This window comes from Onychostoma macrolepis, chromosome 24 (assembly GCF_012432095.1).
Source record: "Onychostoma macrolepis isolate SWU-2019 chromosome 24, ASM1243209v1, whole genome shotgun sequence".
Taxonomy (NCBI): Eukaryota; Metazoa; Chordata; class Actinopteri; order Cypriniformes; family Cyprinidae; genus Onychostoma; species Onychostoma macrolepis.
This window is the reverse complement of record NC_081178.1, coordinates 17,821,992-17,844,259: the sequence shown is the minus strand read 5'-3', so window position 1 is coordinate 17,844,259 and position 22,268 is coordinate 17,821,992. Positions and strand designations below refer to the sequence as shown.

The 22,268-nt window shown below is 37.4% G+C and overlaps 1 protein-coding gene across 1 annotated transcript; it reads left to right on the top strand.

Moving 5' to 3' along the window:
* Positions 1-2,734: 2,734 nt before the first annotated feature.
* On the top strand, positions 2,735-22,045 carry pxdc1b (PX domain containing 1b). Its single transcript, XM_058765912.1, has 5 exons — positions 2,735-3,636; positions 13,538-13,629; positions 13,817-13,934; positions 17,976-18,087; positions 19,817-22,045. The coding sequence occupies exons 1-5, from the start codon at positions 3,387-3,389 to the stop codon at positions 19,944-19,946; spliced, it is 702 nt and encodes a 233-aa protein (XP_058621895.1). The 5' UTR covers positions 2,735-3,386; the 3' UTR covers positions 19,947-22,045.
* The last annotated feature ends 223 nt before the right edge of the window (positions 22,046-22,268 follow it).

The following is a 22,268-nucleotide window of genomic DNA, read 5'->3' as shown; positions in this document are numbered from 1 at the left end:
TCTCAAAATATTTCAACTTTATTCTTGAAACATTTCGACTTTATTCTCAAAATATTACGACTTTAATCTCGTAATGTTAGATTGTCTTTTTTTTTTTTTTAACGTGGCACGAAAACGCAGTCGTAGTACTGACCACACATGTAAAATGACTAAATTTCTCTGGAAATGTCAATTTTTCTTGTCCCTAGCCTTTACAGAAATATTACACTTGAAAAACTATTTAGTAGAGATGTTCCGATACCCTTTTTCCCTTCCCGATACCGATTCCGATACCTAGGTTCAGGGTATTGGCCCGATACCGAGTACTGATCCAATACCTGGGTGTGTATCTGGTTATACAGCTGTATGTACTACTAGACCTGTATGAACTGATACAATTATTTTATGGTGTGCTTCACCATAGATAGATAGATAGATAGATAGTCTGGCAAGTAAACAAAAAAATATGATATATAATGTTTGGAAAATGGCACATCTATTTAAATATCTAAAAGTACACTCTTAACATCAGTCAGTCAAGCATTATAAATGTATTATGATAATCGAGTATTATTTAATTATATAACTTTAACAATTAGAATTAAAACTTGGTAACCATGAATACAGTCATTTTAACTGAACTGGTGGTGGTGCTTTTTTGGTCATTCAGTGTTTCTCTAAAAAATGGGGGGGAAACTATCAATAATACTGATAAGATAATAATCATACTATGAATTCTACTAAGAACAATATAAAACGCACTAAGGATTAACGAGCTGCTGGATTCATGAATATTAATCACGTTGTCTGCGTTTGCTTGAACTGATTTGCTGAAATCAAAACAGGGACGATTATAGGTGAGCGCCAGCCAATGAGATTGTCGTTTGCGCATTAGCTCCGCCTACTACCGGAGAACCCGGCAGTTCTGAAAAGCTGAAGAATTCCAAAGAAACTCCGTTATTCTGACAGGAAAATAAAACAAAGAATATCGTTTACATACCAAGCAGAATTGATGCGCTACATGTAAGACTCTCTCTCTCTCTCTCTCTCTCTCTTTGCGTGTGAGGAAAAAAGCAAAGCGACGGCGAGTCGTGCACTTCACACTAGAGCTTACGGTACGTCAAATACAGGTGCGCTGCGCATCCATTCAGATGATCTGAAAAATAGCACAGACCACTTGGCGGAGAGTGAAATTCTGAAGCGCTTGGTCAGTGTTCAGCGAGTGAAAATATATCTGTGCTAAACTTATACATAGCCTCCAACTCACACACTGGCGAGTAAAATCTGAGCATTTATTAGCCAGTGGCTAATATTATACACTATTTAGTCGCCCAGGGTGAAGATTTAGTCGCATATGCGAGTGATTTACTGGCAATGTGCTACCACGTTTGTATTAATTCTTTGCTGCTCTAAATAGTGGTTGCTTGTGCACAACTTCCTGTGTTTGCATTCTGAGCAGCGAAGAAGAATTGATTTCCGATTTGCAGCGTTAAGCAAAGCTAGTGGGCATAACTATAGATCTTATTTAAAAAATTTATCGGATCGGTACATGGGTTCAAGTACTCGCCGATACCGATGCCAGAATTTTTTGTGGTATCGGTGGAATTTCCGATACTAGTATCGGAATCGGAACAACCCTACTATTTAGGGTTACAATTTTTTATATTTTAAAATAAAACAATATGTTATTTGAACAAGTACACCTTCTTGAGCCATCAATGTGGCAATATTTGTTTTTAAATTAATTATAAAGAATTCCAAGCACCACAAAACTGCTTGTCCCCACAGCCATGTACAGCGGGAAAGTGCTAAATATAAAATATATAATGAAAATAGTGGTCCCCTGGAGATGTGTTACTGGTGTTACCGTTTAACAAAAATCAATTTTGAAATAAAAATCACACTGATGGCATCATTTGACTTTCTCCTTCCTATTTTCTAAACATCTATGAAAAAAGGCCCATGTTATATCCACTGTTTCTTTTCAGTTATGAGAAATTTTCTCAATTTCATATGAAACTTTTCAACAGTCTCAAACTTTTAGTTGACGTCACTGGTATGACTTATTTATTGTTAGGGGATTGTAAAAAAAAAAAAAACTATAATACAAATGGATTAAACTACTTAATTTAGTGAGTATACCATGATTGACAACATGTGGTTTGATACCTTGCAGCAGACATTTTGTAAAATGCATTTTTCATGAAAATTGTCACTGGTGTTACCTTCCTTATGGATAACAACAGTGAAGATCAGTATATCAGGTCTTATGTATGTCACTGGTGATTCATTGTCTCACTGGTGTTACTGTGCAGTTTTATTCTGTCACATTAAATAAATAAAAGGTAATCTCCTCATTTCGTGCATTCTCATTATTTTTCTGTAACTCTTGACTATGTGCTGAAAAAAAGAGAGATAATATTTCATAAAACTTTTAATATTGCTAAAGAAGGTAACACCAGTGACAAATAATAGTACATGTGGTCTTGAAAAAAAAGTTGCACAAAAAAAGCTAAATAAATAAATAAATAAAATAAGCTGTCATTTATATGTATTCATAAAGTCAAACGGTAATTTAATAATGTGGTCTAAGTTTAAATGTTAGAAAAATAAATAGCCTACATTTTAAGACATCTTGCCATACCAAAAGTGAACGTTTCTGTAGAATGACCCTAGCACATGCTCATAGAATGACGTTCATTGGGAGTGATCTCTCTCTCTCTCTCACACACACACACACACACACACACACTCACTCACGTAAATTCCTCGCATAGCGCTTTTGGGGAAGGAGAATGAGAGGGAAGGAGGGGTGAAGACTCAACTTCTGTCAACAGAAGGAAACGCTGTCTTTTTATGCCAGTAACAAAACTCTCGGCCTGTTTTCGGCGTCTATTATTCACTCTGGTCAGCTGATCGACTCTGGACTTTATCTGTGATTAACAATATCTAATGGGATTAAGTTACCGATGCGTACAAGCGAACTGTCGCAGTCCGTTATATTAAATTGTATCAGACATTTAAGAGAACGCCTAAACTAACTTTTTGACGGATGGGGCGTAATTTTATATAAAACGTCCGACGTTTTGAGATCCGCGCACCCAGCTGAAGAAAAACGAAAGGAGCATAGAAATACTTAGGATAATATTTTAACTAGCTATGTGATATCTGTGGAGTTGTTTTTAGAGATGTGCTATTCTTGCATATCCGTTTGCCACGTTTGAAGACGCAAACGAATCGAAACCGTCAGTTTCCTTTAAACAAGGCCAACTCATATATTATACTTTACATGTGTGGGTTTTCCCTCAAACTCGACCATGAGTCAGTTTGACTGACTTAAATGCTATTAAAGTTGAGCAGAAGGATAAATCCACCCATTACAGAATGCTGGAGTGAGGGTACTGAAGATGGCATCGGCGATTTTTGAGGGCACATCCCTGGTGAACATGTTCGTGAAGGATTGTTGGGTTAACGGGATCCGCAGGCTCATCATTAGAGGAGAGGAAGAGGAGTTCTTTGAAATAAGGACTGAATGGTCGGACAGAAATATACTCTACCTGCACAGAAGCTCCTCAGATTTGGGAAGACTTTTAAAAAGACTCCTGGAGTGTTTCTCCGAGGACAGGCAAGATTTATTAAAGTCTCCCCTGATAGAAGGTAGGTGTGAAGTGTTATTATCTATTCTATTCTATTCTATTCTACAAATCATTACTGTACTTAAGTACAGTTTTTCGTTTACTCGATTTAATATTCTTGTTTACTTTTACTTGCTACATTTTAAAGAGAAAAATGCTTTTGCATATCACAACATTTCTGCAGAACTATTTGCCTCATCTGCGACTGAAAAGTGCAATAAACATCTCTACTCGATTACACTACTACTCTTCCCTACACTTTACAATCTGCAGTTATTATCTCAAGGAGCTATTTTAGCCAGATGAAAATGACTTTTGTTGATGTAATGTAGTAAGGTTTATTCAGTCATATCAAAAAATTATTGAATCTAGAACAAAACCAGTTCATTTAGTAGGCCTACAAGGTTACCTGACAAGGAATATGCCTATACTGTATTTCAAAATCCAGATGTTTTTCACTGAAAGTACCCACCGGAAGCAAATGTGTTTCTTGGTTTGAGAACAAGGTTCAAGTATTCTGCTTAATAATTTACACTGGACTAGATACAGTGACACACAAACCAGACCTATCATGTGCCTTCTTGCCTTTTGAAACAGATGAGTCAGTGACTAGATCTTTCTGAATATAGAGCAGCCTTTCTTTTTTTTAGATTTCACATGCCAGGACAGGTCATACAAAATATTGAGATTAAATTGGCGGTTAAATTAGACTTAATCCCCCCACCCCACCCCACCCATCAGTATAAGGGACAACAAACAATTAAGGCAGATTAGTAAGATTTACTATGGGCAATAAGTGTTTTCCATAATAATATTTAGCAGTTAATTTTAGTCAGAAAAATACTTTTTTATGGATTTTTATGGATTTACCCAAGACACTTATCCCAAATTTTAATATGATCCCAATGTAATTTTCTGACAGATTTACTAAATGTCTCCTCCTTTTGGATTGAAGCATAACTGCAGTGCTAAAAAGTCAAATTGGCCCAAACTCTTAGCATGAGGCACATAAAAATGAGTCCAGCAGCTATAGTTTGATCAACTATGATTCATTTCTTCAGTCTGCTGTCCTCTTTGTGATCAGTTTTGACAAATATCTTAACTGTGCAAGATGACTGTTAGGTTTGTGTAATTGAAACCGTAGAAAAGGTATGTTTTATGTTTTGTTTTGTTTTTTTAAAGATACCATTAGTTTACAGTGTTAAGCTACTTAATATATGGATGGATGACTTGGGGTCAACATCACAGAACTCTTTTAACCAGAACTTAAGGCTAGCGCTATTGTGTAACATGGCATCTATATACATAGCATGCTACTCTGAGGATTTGTGGCTTTCATGCCATTCGAGGTTGGCATGATGCCTAGCACGTGTCATCTCCACAAAATTGTTTTGCATTGGTGCTTTTTGTCTTTGTCTGTAGACATCAAGGCAGAATCAGTTTCAGAAACCATGTGCCAAAGGACTTTTCTATAGTGGCTGCATTAACTGACCTTTTTCCCTCTACTACGGAAATAAGCATTCACAACCTTTGAAAACAATATCACCGGCACCCCGGAAACAAGACAAGAAGAAAATTACTCACTTCCAGAATACTGACCCTTTTTGCCCATCTTTCACTGTTATTTTGTTAATTTTTTTTTTTTTTTTACCTTACTTCTTGTGGTCCAGACGTTATTGGATCTAGAGTTCGAATCTGACCATGCTACCATGTTTTAATGTTTGTATCAGCGTTGAACAAAAGTCTGTTATTGTACCTTCTCTTCATTGCCCAATCCTATGCTTTTGAAAAGGTTAAATTTGCATAAATTTAGTTACATTTATGCAGAAATGACCTTCAGTCGATACCTATTTGGCTTCTTTGGCTCTTTCCCACTGCTTGTTTTTGAGTTAAAAAGCATCACCTTATGCTTAGCAAAAGTGAGACATATGCTTCTCTGACTCATGTCATTGAGGCTGAGGGTGTGTTGTAAGGGGTGCCTCCTAAATTTAGCCCCCCATTGCATCAGTGACTGCGCGTGCACACACACACACACACACACACACACACACACACACACGTCTGGTCAGCTATCCTTGTAGGGACTCTCCATAGGCATAATGGTTTTTATACTTTACAAACCGCAATTTCTATCGCCCTACACCTAAACCTACCCCTCACAGGAAATGTTGTGCACTTTTACTTTCTCAAAAAAACTAATTCTGAAAGATTTACAAGCTTTTGTACCCATAGGGACCTCAATTTAGGTCCCCACCGTGACACGAGCCCCCATGAGTCTGTGTGTATTCAGGGTTAAGTCTCCACCAGGATATATAAACCTGTAGACACACACACACACACGTACCCACAAGGTCAAAATTTACTGGTATTACTATACTTGTGGAGGCATTTGGTGCTCATAATGTAGGGAATACCAGGTACAAATGTACACACACACACACACACACACACACACACACTTGTATTTGTGAATTACAGGGACATTGCATAACATGTAGATCCAAGGCTGAATAACTCACTGCAACAGTCCCAGTGTGTATATGTAGATAAAGTGTTAATGCTTTACAGTTAAATAAACAGATGTGACTAGATATTTTTGCTCTTATTTTTGTCTTTTTCAACATCAGACAGGTTTCTTGTGAAACAGTTTTGTTCATATCAGTTCAGTACATCTGCTTGAGTGAACTGCATGTTTAGCCACATCATGCTTGTTTTCAACATTTCTGTATACTGAGTAGCTAATGTTAATCTGAATGTGTTATATTGTGTCTGAGGAACGTGAATGCTGATTAGGGGAGAAAATCAATAAACTCAGTGAAAGACCAGGTATCAAAGTGGTTTCCCCAATTTCACCCATTTGTGTGGTGTCTGCTAACACTGGCTACTCTTTTGTTATCCATATGGAAAGTGTTCAAAGTAAATGGTGGCAAAATTTTAGAATGTTAACTTTTTGGAGGTAGACAATTTGAAAGTGTCTTTTTAAACACAAAAGACCCTAGTTTTTACCCCACATAGGCTTAAATCTTTAGCCCACAGGAAACAGAAACTTCCACTGCAAATCCTGACAGGAAGATCACCGGAAGAGCATGGATATCTGTTAGGACAAACAGCATAGTTGGATTAAGTCACATTTAGCTTGTATTTTGTTTGGGAAAGAGTGGTATCATCCTTAAAGGCACACTATAGGATTTTCACAAAAATAAACTATAGACTCATACAAAAATAATCCCTCTCAACCATTACTTTATGATCCACTAGAAGTGTGTGGTGGTGTTTTTGTCTACATGGACATTGGCCTTTGCCTGTATTTTCTTATTTGAATCTTCTAATTTATTAGAAATATTTGGAAATCTCCACTAATTTGTAATGTCACTAAAACAATTTACTAATGTTACTATTGCCTTACTAACTTCTATCTGTAACTTGGCAGATTGCTAGGCATTGTAATTACATTTTTATGATGACACAATTATTGTTTATTGGCGAGCTAGACTGAAGACAGCTCACTTGCAAATTACAGCCAGTCATCTAATTATTAGTGTAACTATTTATTCATATATACAAAAAAAAACCCATTTATGCATAATGAATGCAATATTTGCAAAACACCTCATCGCTTATCTTCCCACAAATAGTCCGCTTTTGACTTGCTGCAGGTTGGGCTGTGTGTGTTCTGGCAACTGATATCATGTCAGTGGCTGGGGTATACACTTCTGAATGTGTTGAGCCTGTTCACGAGAAGGGACAAGGTTTGAGGTTTGAATATTGTTTACAAACAGTAACTGAAAATCCTACATTGTTCCCCATTAATCATCTAATTTTTTCCTTAATATAGATTATTTGCTGCAGTGTGAATGTACTTTTGCATCTGTCTGACTCATACTACTGGAGTATTGTCAAAAACACTTCTAGAAGTCTTTATATTTTCTGTCCACAGTAACATTTAAAGGCCAGTGATTTTTTATCTTTTTTTTTTTTCTTTTTTTTTTGCACTTTTTAAAGATCTAGTTTTTATGTTTTAAAGGGAATATTTCCTTTATGTGTAACTGTGATATGCATACATTGGAGGAATTATTTCACAGGTTATATCTGTTTGCAATTCAAATCCTCTGATTTGTTGTGTGTAAAATACTTTCTTTTGAATGTATGATAATGATAGAAATGAGTTTTGAAAGACGGCTTAACTCAGCTGTGCCAAAATGGTCCTAAGATGATTTAATGACCTAAAACTATACTGCCCTGATGGGTGATGTCATCAGCATGAGACATGAATAGTCATTACATCAACGTGGACTTTTGTGGACTCTTTCACAATCTGAATAAGGAAAGGCTGTTGTTCACAGTCTTTTTGTTTGTGACTAGAGATTGTGGTCGTTGTTTTTATCGTCACTGTCATCATAATTATAGCTCTGTGTTTGGTCTCAATGATTAAGACACGCTGACCATAAACAACAAAGATTTATCATTGTTTTCAGTCTGAATTTCTTTTAAATACTCAACATTGTTTCAATAATTTAAAATTTGCCCTCCAACTAGTGTTTTCAATTGATTGTTGTCATGAACTGGTCTTACAAAAAAAAAAAAAAAAAACAGAAGAAATATATAGGGTTTCACGAGTTTGCTTGCCCATTCAGTCGGAAAGGAGCAATGACTTCTGCTTATATACGGTCGTAGTGATGATTGACAGGACTGGATGATTAGGCTCCTCCTGAACCTGCGTTGTGAACTTCATTTCACGAGTTCGCCTGCCCATTCAGTCCTGCCAGATAATGGTAAATGAACTTGGCTTGCTTTCCGCGGAGGAGGTTTGAACCCAAGGCTTCAAGGTCTCAGAGTAAGAACTCCCCAAGAAAGGCTTATAAAGGACAGCAAGCTAGCAACTGATTGCAAGTTATTCTGAGGTAGAGAAATTGGTCTTTAATCTAGATTTAAACTGACAGAGTGTGTCTGCCTCCTGAACAATGTTAGGTAGATAATTCCAGAGTTTGGGCGCTAAATAGGAAAAGGATCTGCCACCCGCAGTTGACTATGTTATTCTAGGTATTATCAAATGGCCAGAGTTTTGAGAATGCAGCGGACATGAAAGGCTATAATGCCATAAGAGCTCGCTCAAGTACTGAGGTGCTAAACAATTCAGGGCTTTATAAGTAATTAGCAAGATTTTAAAATCTACACGATGTTTAATAGGGAGCCAGTGCAGTGTTGACAGAACCGGGCTAATATGGTCATACTTCCTGGTTCTAGTAAGAACTCTAGCTGCTGCATTTTGGACCAGCTGTAAAGCATTACAATAATCTAACCTTGAGGTCATGAACGCATGCATTAACGCAGGGGTGCCCAATAGGTCGATCGCGAAGGCAATGCGGGTAGATAGCGCTTTAGGTCAGTGGTTCTCGCGAGACAACTTAAAACCAATATATAATATATTCACTAATGTTATGACTATGATAATGTAAAAATATATATAAATAAACAGCACCACCTCTCAACGTATTCTGTGTTTCAGACCAGCAAACCTTTCCTCATCGCGCTGTGTGAAATACAGACTGAACGGCGGCTCATAACCGCTGTATGAGCATGATACGCAAACTACAGCTCTCGGCTGGATAAAATAAGCCAGTGTCACACTATTAGCCTTGAGTTTTAATGGATGACGATTGTAATCAAGGTAAAGATGATTACAGTGACATACAGGATCGTGCATTAGGCGCGCGTTGTGTCCATTATTTGATGCGCAAACGAACCGTGTATGTGCGCTCTCGGCGCACTGATCACTATAACTTATTTCTGCGTGAATACAGCTCAATATATTCACGTAGTTGAATACAGCGAGTGTTTTATAACAGATGCTCGCGTGTTTTTTAAGAATTTAGCAGTAAGAAATTACTGGTCATCCAGTTTTTTATATCAACTATGCATTCCGTTTTTTAAATTGGTATGTTTCACCGGGCCGCAAAGAAATATAGAGCTGAGTATCATCAGCATAACAGTGAAAGCTAACACCGTGTTGTATAACACCGTGATATCTCCCAAGGGTAACAAGTAAAGCGTGAACAGTACCGGCCCTAGTACTGAGCCTTGAGGTAATCCATACTGCACTTGTGATCGATATGATACCTCTTCATTCACTGCTACGAATTGATGGCGGTCAGATAAGTACGATTTGAACCATGCTAATGAACTTCCACTAATGCCAACAAAGTTTTCTAGTCTATTCAAAAGAATGTTGTGGTCGATGGTGTTAAACGCAGCGCTAAGATCCAGTAGCACTAACAGAGATACAACCACGATCAGATCATAAGAGCAGGTCATTTGTAACTCTAATGAGAGCAGTCTCAGTACTATGATACGGTCTAAATCCTGACTGGAAATCCTCACAGATACCATTTTTCTCTAAGAAGGAATATAATTGTGAGTGTACTACTTTTTCTAGTATCTTTGACAGAAAAGGGAGATTTGAAATTGGTCTGTAATTAACTAGACCTTTGGGGTCAAGTTGTAGTTTTTTAATGAGAGGCTTAATAACATCCAGTTTGAAGGTTTTGGGGAAATATCCTAATGACAATGATGAATTAATAATAGTCAGAAGAGGATATATGACTTCTGGAAGCACCTCTGTAATCAGACTCCTCCTGAGATGGTCTTGATTTGCTTTAGAAAGGTCTGCAATATTATGGAGTGCTGACAAAAGGACTGAACTCAATGGAAAACGTTTAGACGATATTTAGAGCAGTTGATCTCATTTCAAACGAGCTTATGTACATTATAAAGTGATGGATAGATCTTGGGATAATGTTTACGGAGTGCCATGACATGCTGTTAGTCTAAAGCTAAGACTTCCAGCATTTGATCATGTCGCAGTGATGGCACAGTGTTGAAAATGACATTTGAAAATGTCGGTAATCCGACCAATGGGGACTTAATCTAGAATATGCTGAGTGGGGATGATATGTAGACTAATCGGCCACTGTTTTACAGTTGGAGCATCTTTGGATTGGATTGTTCGCTTAGATTGACATGTCTATCATTTACCATACACTTTAGAGTAAGAGCGCACAATGCTGAGACAGATCATCACACGTTCACAAGGATTTTGTTATTTATTCAATAAAATTATACATTTAGTAATACTGCTTCAGATCTTCAGAATACTGCATCAGATCATTAGAAATGCTTTCAGGATGTAATGGGACATTGCTCTGAACAGTAACTTCCTGGCGGGAATAAGGAAAGGAGCTGAATTTCTATTTGTTTTCGTAGGAAATAGATGTTTGGGGCAGCAAACGTGCCTCAATCAGTTGACTGTCCGTTTTCCTATTTTTAGAATGGGAGATTTTCTGGATGAAAGTGGTTTATCTGGAATTTTGAGTAGCAGTTGAAATGGCTGGGGTGTGCGGACACCTACCTGAAAGATTAAGAGGGTCTTTGCGGAGCATTCTTCATTGGAGATGAAGTGCTGGAGTTTGTCGAGTTGGGACACTGTTCACGGCACAGGACAAGGACAAACGCTGGAAGAATCGTTGCTGGGATGGCACCATGAGTGCTGATTGATGATTGACAGGACTAAATACTCCTCCCGTACCTATGTTTGGAGCTTCACATTGTTGTCAGAGTGTGTGTGAACAAAAAAGCATAAGCAGCTGTGTGAACATATTAGCAGCCTTTGTTTTTGCTCCTCAGAGAATAAAAAATGGATAGATAATCGGCTGAGTATTGTTAACACAAAGGTCAGGACTAGAGGCTGACATTTTTTCGGGAATCCCATGGGTCACAGGAATCCCGCGGGATGGTAAACAAAAGGTGCGTTCGACTTCATGCAGCACTGCGCAGACCGATCGGCGGCTGACTCGAAGCAGTGCATGTCGCCGACGTCACGTCACTGTTACGTGTGGCATGAAAGAGAGCGTTTCGAGAGCAGACTCAGCTGGCGCAGTTTCTCCAGAGCAGACTGCAGATGACGACACAGCTGTTTCATGATTGGCCAAATTCACCACGACAACAATGACGTGTGTTTCTAACATCTTAAAATCCAATACTGCTCATAAATCTGTGTTTTTAGAACAGTAAAAGCTTTTTTACTGTAGTCGCAATGTTATATTGAGTCACGTTTATCATAAAACACTGATGAAAGCATATATACCCCCACTTTATTAGTATTTAAATAGTATATTTACGTTGAACTTTATTCTTGAACAGATGGCGCTATATTAAGCAGTATACAAAAAGTGTTTATTTTGCTCATGAAAACGTTTCTGAAACGTCTGTGTATTTGATAAATATGTGACCCTGGACCACAAGACCAGTCTTAAGTGTCAATTTTCGCGAAATTGAGATTTATACATCATCTGAAAGCTGAATAAATAAGCTTTGTTTGTTAGGATCAGACAATATTTGGCCGAGATACAACTATTTGAAAATCTGGAATCTGAGGGTGCAAAAAAATCAAAATATTGAGAAAATCGCCTTTAAAGTTGTCCAAATGAAGTTCTTAGCAATGCATATTACTAATCAAAAATTAAGTTTTTATATATTTACTGTAAGAAATGTACAAAATATCTTCATGGAACATGATCTTTACTTAATATCCTAATGATTTTTGGCATAAAATAAAAATGGATAATTTTGACCCATACAATGCATTTTTGGCTATTGCTACAAATGTACTCCAGCGACTTAAGACTGGTTTTGTGGTCCAGGGTCACATATTGCATTTTATTCACTTCATCTGTGATAGAGAATGCAAGCACCGCGTGAGCGTCACTAACGGGAGCAGAAAGTGTCCGGCTTGGCGTATCCGTTTTCAACTCCGACTGCAAGTGGCTACTCTCGTTGACCGCCCTCTGTAGCCGTCCTTCAAGTCAAACGCGCCTAAAATCGCTACGAATCACGTGATTGGGACAGGACAGGAAAAAATGTCAGCGGGAGTGGGCGGGACCGGGAATAGTAATGATACCCAACTTTATACACAAATATACCTTTTACATAAATAAACTATAAACTGTATATTTTAATTCTGAACTCAATTCTAGTTGCCCTGTCTCTTTATGCCCTCTTCCTGTTTTGGTGTGGCTGGTTAAGTGAATGATGCAGTCCGTGACGGACAGATTGTTAACGGCTGGTCTATGTGGTAATACACTCGAGCAGGACATCCAAACACCCACCTATCATTCACCAACCTCAAATATGGCTTTTCATCTGAAAGATTTATGTAGTAGCAACTTTACATGGCCGCTCAAAATGATGTTAACCTACAAAAATGTGCGCTATTGAAGTGTTTGTGTGGAGAGTGGAAGCTGAACAGTAGTGCTTGCTGCAGGACAGGCGCTGGTGCATTCACTTGCTCTTAAAATCTCCATAATTTTTGGTCATACAGATAAAAGTAGCCTAATACATCTTTTGAATCTGTAAATACTCTACGTTTATTTGTGTGCACTCAGAATAACAACGAAACGTTGCGCTTCTGTAAAGTAATTAAAGCAAACAGGATGCGCTTTCTGCCGTCTAGGTCTCTGTGAACTTGAGCGAGAAACTTCGAATGAAAAATATATCTATAGAGAGTGAAATGTCTACTTTCAAATGAAAACAATTCAAATAGAAAACGTGTGTGTTAGCATGGATGATTTACATGAAATTTAATGTGTGTGCAATGCACACTGTGCATTGTTTAAGCTGGCTTTCAGTTCAATATAATACCAAAAAAACTACATTTTGGATTTTTATTCAACTAAGGTGGGCACGCTGTGATATGTACTGTATTTTTACTGTACAAAAAACAAAAAACAAAAAAAACAACAACACGGGAGTGGGAGTCATTCTTCCGGGATTGGAACGGAACAGGATTTAGACGGGACATAGAACTGCACATAAAATCTTGATCTGATGATACAGGCTGAATATGCTGATATATATGTGCTCTCACACAGGGCTTGTCAAGATTAAAGAAGCAAGAGACATTGAGACAAAGCTAAATGAAGTGGAGCGACTGTTGAAGAATGCCATTAACATGCCCTGGAAGGTGAGAGATCTAACTGATGACACCAGCAAGAAAAGGGCTTGTATATTTGAGTGCAACAAACAAGAAACATCTCTTGTTATTTTTTTATTACCTCTTTCCAGCTAACAGCTTAATTTAATTACCTAAACATCTTCCTGAATGGTTTTCTGGAAGTGTTAAATTGCATACTAAAAGGATGTTTTCTCAGTTTTCTAGGTCAGAAGTTGTCTTAACATTCTTTGAACGCTCGCAGCTTGACCAGGTCCTGAAGAACGACAGTGTCCACAAAATTCAGCCATGCTTTCAAAGTCCAGTTAAGATTTCAGGTAATATTGTTCAAATTTAAGTAATACAATTAATAGTGTAATTATTGTAATACTGTTAAAACTTTAAGGGAACATCGTATAACACCCTGTCAGTTAAACTTCAGGGATATCAATCTGTCCAGTTAGGAAGCATAAGTGATTGTGAATCAGTTTCACCTGCTTTGGTGCAAATGAAAGTCAAGTCAAGTCAAGTCACCTTTATTTATATAGCGCTTTTAACAATACAGATTGTGTCAAAGCACTTAACAGTATCAAATTAGAGGATAGAGTGTCAGTAATGTATAATGATAAGATTAAACACTCGATTTTCAATTTTCAGTTAAAGGCATTTCATTATTGAATTCAGAGATGTCATTGTCTAGCTCAGTTTAGTTTAAATAATATCTGTGCAATCAAATCGGCGATAATCGCTAGAAATTAAGTGTCTCCAACTGAGCAAGCCAGAGGCGACAGCGGCAAGGAACCAAAACTCCCTCTGTGACAGAATGGAGAAAAAAAAACCTTGGGAGAAACCAGGCTCAGTCGGGGGGCCAGTTCTCCTCTGACCAGACGAAACCCGCAGTTCAAAAGTTTATATTTATATTTAAATTTTGTTGCAATTTCTAACAATAGTGGTATTATGTAGTTAGGTATTTTATTATATTTTAGTTATTTTGTTATTTTTTTAGTTTTATTGTATTGTAATTGAAAGTGACAACAGGTGCACTGGAGAGGCAACAGCAAAACAACCCCCAAAAAGGAAATGGTTTTGCAGGTGATGGCCACGGACAATTGCTCTCTCCTCATCCTTCCTGACTGATTTGTCTCTAGTTTTATATTTTGTCCTTATCACTCCTTGTAGCATTAGGCAGTACCTGCAACCCAGTCATATACACTGAACAAAATTATAAATACAACACTTTTGTTTTTGCCCCCATTTTTCATGAGCTGAACTCAAAGATCTAAGACTTTTTCTATGTACACAAAAGGCCTATTTCTCTCAAATATTGTTCACAAATCTGTCTAAATCTGTGTTAGTTAGCACTTCTCCTTTGTCGAGATAATCAATCCACCTCACAGGTGTGGCATATCAAGATGCTGATTAGACAGCATGATTATTGCACAGGTGTGCCTTAGGCTGGCCACAACAAAAGGCCACTCTAAAATGTGCAGTTTTATCTCACAGCACAATGCCACAGATGTCGCAAGTTTTGAGGGAGCGTGCAATTGGCATGCTGACTGCAGGAATGTCCACCAGAGCTGTTGCCCGTGAATTGAATGTTCATTTCTCTACCATAAGCCGTCTCCAAAGGCGTTTCAGAGAATTTGGCAGTACATCCAACTGGCCTCACAACCGCAGACCACGTTAACCACACAAGCCCAGGACCTCCACATCCACCATCTTCACCTCTAAGATTGTCTGAGACCAGCCACCCGGACAGCTGCTGCAACAATCGGTTTGCATAAGCAAAGAATTTCTGCACAAACTATCAGAAACCGTCTCAGGGAAGCTCATCTGCATGCTCGTCGTCCTCATCGGGGTCTCGACCTGACTGCAGTTTGTCGTCGTAACCAACTTGAGTGGGCAAATGCTCACATTTGATGGCGTCTGGCACTTTGGAGAGGTGTTCTCTTCATGGATGAATCCCGGTTTTCACTGTACAGGGCAGATGGCAGACACCGTGTATGGCGTCATGTGGGTGAGCGGTTTGCTGATGTTAACGTTGTGGATCGAGTGGCCCATGGTGTCGGTGGGGTTATGGTATGGGCAGGTGTATGTTATGGACAACGAACACAGGTGCATTTTATTGATGACACTTTGAATGCACAGAGATACCGTGATGAGATCCTGAGGCCCATTGTTGTGCCATTCATCCATGACCATCACCTCATGTTGCAGCATGATAATGCATGGCCCCATGTTGCAAGGATCTGTACACAATTCCTGGAAGCTGAAAACATCCCAGTTCTTGCATGGCCAGCATACTCACCAGACATGTCACCCATTGAGCATGTTTGGGATGCTCTGGATCGGCGTATACGACAGCGTGTTCCAGTTCCTGCCAATATCCAGCAACTTTGCACGGCCATTGAAGAGGAGTGGACCAACATTCCACAGGCCACAATCAACAACCTGATCAACTCTATGCGAAGGAGATGTGTTGCACTGCGTGAGGCAAATGATGGTCACGCCAAATACTGACTGGTTTTCGGACCAAAGGAGAAGTGCTCACTAACAGATTTAGACAGATTTGTGAACAATATTTGAGAGAAATAGGCTTTTTGTGTACATAGAAAAGGTCTTAGATCTTTGAGTTCAGCTCATGAAAAATGGGGGCAAAAACAAGAGTGTTGCGCTTATAATTTTGTTCAGTGTATATGTATTGTGTAGGTTTTTTTGTTTTAATATTGATGATTAGATGATGAAATGATGAAAGTCAAAAGTCCAGTATCTCAAAATATTAGAATATTTCCTAAGATCAATCAAAAAAAGGATCTGCAAAACAGAAAAGTTCAAGTTCTTTAAAGTATGTTCATTTATGCACTCAATACTTGGTTGTGGCTCCTTTAGCACAAATTCCAGCATCAGTGAGGTGTGGCATGGAAGCGATCAGCCTGTGGCACTGCTGAGGCACTATTAAGCCTTCAGCTCGTCTGTATTGTTGGATCGTTTCTCATCTTTCTCTTGAAAATATCCCATAGATTCCATATGGGTTCAGGTCAGGCATGTTGGCTGGCCAATCAAGCACAGTAATATCTTGGTCAGCAAACCACTTGGAAGTGGTTTTGGCACTGTGGGCAGATGCTAAAGTCCTGCTGGAAAAGGAAATCAGCATCTCTATAAAGCTTGTCAGCAAATGGAAGCATAAAGTGCCCCAAAATCTCCTGGTAGACGGCTGCACTGACTTTGGACTTGATAAAGCACAATGGACGAACACCAGCAGATGTCACGGCACCCCAAATCATCACTGACTTCGGAAACTTGACACTGGACTTCAAGCAGCTTGGATTCTGTGCCTCTCCAGTCTTCCTCCAGACTCCAGACCTTGATTTCCAAATTAAATGTAAAATTTACTTTTATCTGAAAAGAGGACTTTGGACCATTGAACAACAGTCTAGTTCTTTTTCTCCTTAGCCCAGGTAAGATGCTTCTGACGTTGCCTCTGGTTCAGAAGTGAATCAGAGTGAACCAGAGGACTTTTCCTGAAGACGTCTGAGCGTGGTGACTCTTGATGCACTGACTCCAGCTTCAGTCCACTACTTGTGAAGCTCTCCCAAGTGTTTGAATCGACTTTGCTTGACAGTATTCTCAAGCTTGCGGTCATCTCTGTTGCTTGTGCACCTTTTCCTACCCAATTTCGTCTTTCCAGTCAACTTTGCATTTAATATACTTTGATACAGCACTCTGTGAACAGCCGCCCCTTTCAGTAATGACCTTCTGTGACTTACCCTCTTTGTGGAGGGTGTCAATGATTGTCTTTTGGACCATTGCCAAGACAGCAGTCTTCCCCATTATTGTGGTTTCAAAGAACAAGACATACCTGGAATTTAGACTGGAGGGATGGTCATTTAATGAAACTCAAATGTAAATATTCTAATATTTTGAGATACTGGATTTTTGACTTTCATGAGGTGTAAGCTCTAATCATTAAAATTAAAACAAACAAAAAAAAACTTTTGAAATGTTTTACTTTACATGTAATGAATCTAGAATATATTAAAGTTTCACTTTTTGAAATAAGTTACAAAAAAATTAACTTTTCACGATATTCTTGAACATTAATGAGATTTAGGAAAATATGACAAGGCAGATGATGGCAATTACAACAAAGAATTTTGTAGACTGTTTTTAATAGTGGAAGAGATGCTGGGAGAACTGTGTGAGGTCCCAAGGTGCCTACTTTGTCTCTATTTTTCATGGATATTTATTACATGTTATTACATTTATTAGGTATTACGAATATATAATAAATAGTATATATAATAATATAAATAGTCTTTGAGAGTTGTATTTCAGAGTTGTCTGTTTGATTTCTGACTGTTCACTTGACATTTCTACAGAGATCATGAGGTCTAATGGGTTTTGCCTGGCAAACACAGAGACCATTGTGTTTGATGAGAGCATTCCAATGGACAAAGAGAGACCCTCCTCCACTGACTCAGCCCAGCACTCGTAAGTGTCTAACATTGCCTCTGTCATCCCAGTCCAAGTCTTAGAGTACATAACAATAAAGGAAATGTATATTGATAAAGCTTTGTTGTCATAGAGCCCCGATTACATTCATTTTTACATAAGCCATTGACAACATTCATGTAGTAATGTTTTCCTTGAGTGCATAGTAATCTGTCACACACAGGAAGGGGTACTTCCTTCCCTGGGTGTGAGAAGGAAACTCTAGAATGAAACTCAAGACCCTCCCTATTAGATTTTTGATGAAATTACTCCCACACTAATACATGATTTATACAGTTCCCCCTTCCATCACAAACACTGTTGACTAATACATCATGTGAAGTCATCATCTTCAAGATTTTTATTTCGGTCCTCACACACAATTTCATAATAATTAAATAATATTTTTACAATTTTATAAAAAAGATTTAGACTGAAGCTTGTAGTTTGAAGGTGTTAAGCTGATGTTTGATTAAAGAATAGTAGAGATAATCGGCGTGGTGGCTAAGGTATTGCTATGCGGTTGCTAGTGTACTTGGGGTGGTTACTGGGGCGATTGCTAGGGAACCCGGGGAGGTTGCTAAGGTGTTGCTATGTGGTTGCTATCATATTCTGGGTGGTTGCTAGGGTGTTGCTGTGCAGTTGCTAGGGTACTTGTGGTGATTGCTAGGGTTTTGCTGTGAAGTTACTAGAGTACTTAGATTGGTTGGATTACAGTCACTAAGCATGTTGCTAGCATGATTTAGCACAAAACCAGTTAAAAACAGTTAAAAGCCAATTAAAACCATGTGATTTAGTAAAACAAAACAAAAAAAAATAAATAAAACAAACAAAAAAAAAACCTAAAAACTGATAAAACTAGCTGATTTAGCAAACACCTAGCTAAAAACAGATTTAGCAAAGAACAGTTAAAAAACAGCTAAATCCAGCTAATTTAATTAAAATTTAAATAGATAGATAGATAGATAGATAGATAGATAGATAGATAGATAGATAGATAGATAGAAAAAGGGAAGGAAAACTTTAACAACCATAATGCATTTGGCTCTGTTAGCCGATCCATGAGTGTGGATACAAAAATGTGGACGATCTGTAGTTTTAACACACACACAAAAAAAAGGTTTACATGTTACTTTGGTGCAGGTAACATGGAAAAATAATACACGTTGTTTTAGTGACAATGTAACAATTAAGGCTGGTTGAAAATCTTTTAACCTTCCCATTAAGAAAATTTCTTAAGGTCTTTATATGAAATAAATAAATAAATTAAGTAAGTAAAAATAAATAAATGCATCCTATGTTTCCCTAAGTTTATTGACTCTGAATAGATTTTGGAAGTAAATTGTTATGCTTATACATTATCTTTGAAATTTTGAAATAAATCAGATCATCACATTTTAAAGCATTAATTAGACAAACTGTTGTTCAGTTAATTTACAAACCTTCTCTCTTCCTTAGCATATAAATTAGATTTTTTGTTGATATTGTGTGTTTCCCTATATGGTACCTCCACACAGAAGGATGAATGTATGGTACTGTGAAGTCCTGTTCCAGTTGAAAAAGCAAACATGCTTCCTTTATGATAGAAGTATACTTATGATGCCTTAATATACTGTCCCAGCAGGCAGCTTACTAGGTTTTGAAGTTATATTGTTTCTTAAGATTCTTTTTTCATATATCATTTCATGTATTAAAAATTTCATGTATTGTATTATCTCTAAATATGCAGGTATGATGAGGATGGGAGAGAATCTTTGGATCCTGTAGATCAAGACCTGAGTGACGATGATCCTGAAGCTTACGTCACTAATCTGTCTTACTACCACCTGGTTCCCTTTGAAACTGACATCTTGGAGTAATGCAAACAATTCCGCATGGGTGGACATTTACAAGGGGTACTGAATCCCACCTAAACAGTGCAGATCCAGCATGTAATTTCTGCCAAGTGATGGATGTGCCAGAGCTTAGATTTTCTGATTGGTAGTGTTTAAGACTGCAGGAAGAGTTTGAATGCAGAGATCACTGCTAGCTTCCTGCTTTGACTTTGTCCATCAGATTTGTTGATCCTGAGCTCAGAATTACACCATATTCACCCACGTGCCTCATTATTCAACCTAGACTCATGCTGTAGCTGTACTACTAGGAACTAACATAAGGAAGAAATAAGCTGCTATTCCTGGTGTACGGATTGATGATGGCCTGAAAGATTTGTTTCATTTTCTTTTGTATGTAAAGTCCAGGCTGTACTGTTTTTGAGATTGTTCATTTTTTTCAAAGCCCAATGCCCAGGAAACCTGCCTGGAAAATTTCTTCTTCAGAAAGAATCTACACTAGAAACAATCCTTTGGCATTAGTGGATGATCTGCAGATGCTCCTGGAGAAGAAGATCCACATAAGGATTTATCAAGATAGAATATTGCTATTGTAACTTAAAATGCTGATTCAAATAGCCAAAACCTGAAAAGGGGCATATGTAAAATTGCAAACTCATTTTATTAACTAAAACCTTTGATTTTGTTATGAAATCACTGCTTTATTAATCTTAATGTTAAGGGCATTGGGGTTAGCAAAATTAAGCTTGCAGATGTATAGAGGTGTCTTTCTTCTCAGAGAATTTAAATCGCTCTCAGAAGATAATTTTATTAGCTCATGGCCTCTTTTCTACTGAATGACTGTGGACAGTAGCTGCACTTTGTTCTTTTCTCTTGAATACAAAGGGCTTGCACACTCACTTGGCACATGGATCCTGGTCCACACATATACAAATACACACACACACCTACTTTGTAATAGAGTCATGTTTCCCTTCTACCCGTGAGAAAGTTCTGCTCTTTTTTTTAGTTAACAAATTTTGTAGCTTTAATAATCCGCTCCCACTTTTAAAGCATACAAATAGGAAGAATAAAATGATCTGAATTGTGGGAGACTGGGTCAAGTAATTGTATTAGAGAGTATATTTACATATTTGTGCAACATGCAAGTGATCTGATGCTTAGTTAAATTTGGTCTTCAAGACAAAAAAAAAAAAAAAAACTTCAAGATGCACATACTATATTTTAACATATCCTCTGACATGTCATATCCATCATGCCTTGCCATGAAATACTCCCTGTCTCACATCTAAATCTGGATGCATGTGAGCAAAGATATCAATGGACACAAACAAAGAGCAAGAAGGATAGACTGTGCTTAAAGCAATTAAAGTACATGGACATGGCCAAATGCAGAGCACATTGCATATCAGGTATGATACATATCCGAGAAAAGATCCTAAAAAGGTTATTTTTGATCATTGGTATTTTGAGGTGATGATTATTTTTATAAGCATTGAAAATAACTACTTCACATTGTCTGTTCTGTTATGATGTACATACTTTTATATGCAGCATTACGTGAAGCATTTTTGACTGCTGGGCACCACATCATGTATTGCGAATGATAGTCATTTGTACAGTATATTTGAAATTAATTGCATAGCTTGTGAATAATTTATAAATAACATGCCATTAAAGCTATTGTATAGGCTAAACAATGTTTAGTTTGTGTTATGATTTAGTTTGTTTTCTTCTTCATAATTATCAGACTAGGTTATAATAACAAACCTGATCCTTTAAAGCAACTTTATTCACAGAAAGATATTCAGAATAGCAAGTTGATGTGCATGCAGCTCTCAAAATATGATTCCAAATTGCATCCATCTATGTGTTTATATATTTTATTTTTTAACTGAAAAACTGACTTGGATTGATTTGTAATTTCTTCTTTCTGATGAGCTCCACTTTATGACAGCCACTATTAATTATTTAGAGTGTGCTGACTCCTGCCGTTCACTCATATTTTTAAACTGTAAGTTGTATAATATTACAAAAACAGTAGATCAAAGGTTTGTGGTTAGTAAGGTGTTGTATTTTAAAGAAATCAATACTTTAATTCAACAAGGATGCACTAAATTGATTAAAAGTGACAGTAATGTCAATTAAAATGTTACAAAATTATATATATATATATATATATATATATATATTTTTTTTTTTTTTTTTAATACTGTTCTATTCAATGTTCATCAAAGCATTTTGAAAAACCTTATCACTATGGACTGCTATCTAACTTGGGTTACATATGTATATATACATATATATGTATATATATATATATATATATACTAGGGGTGGAACGGTTCA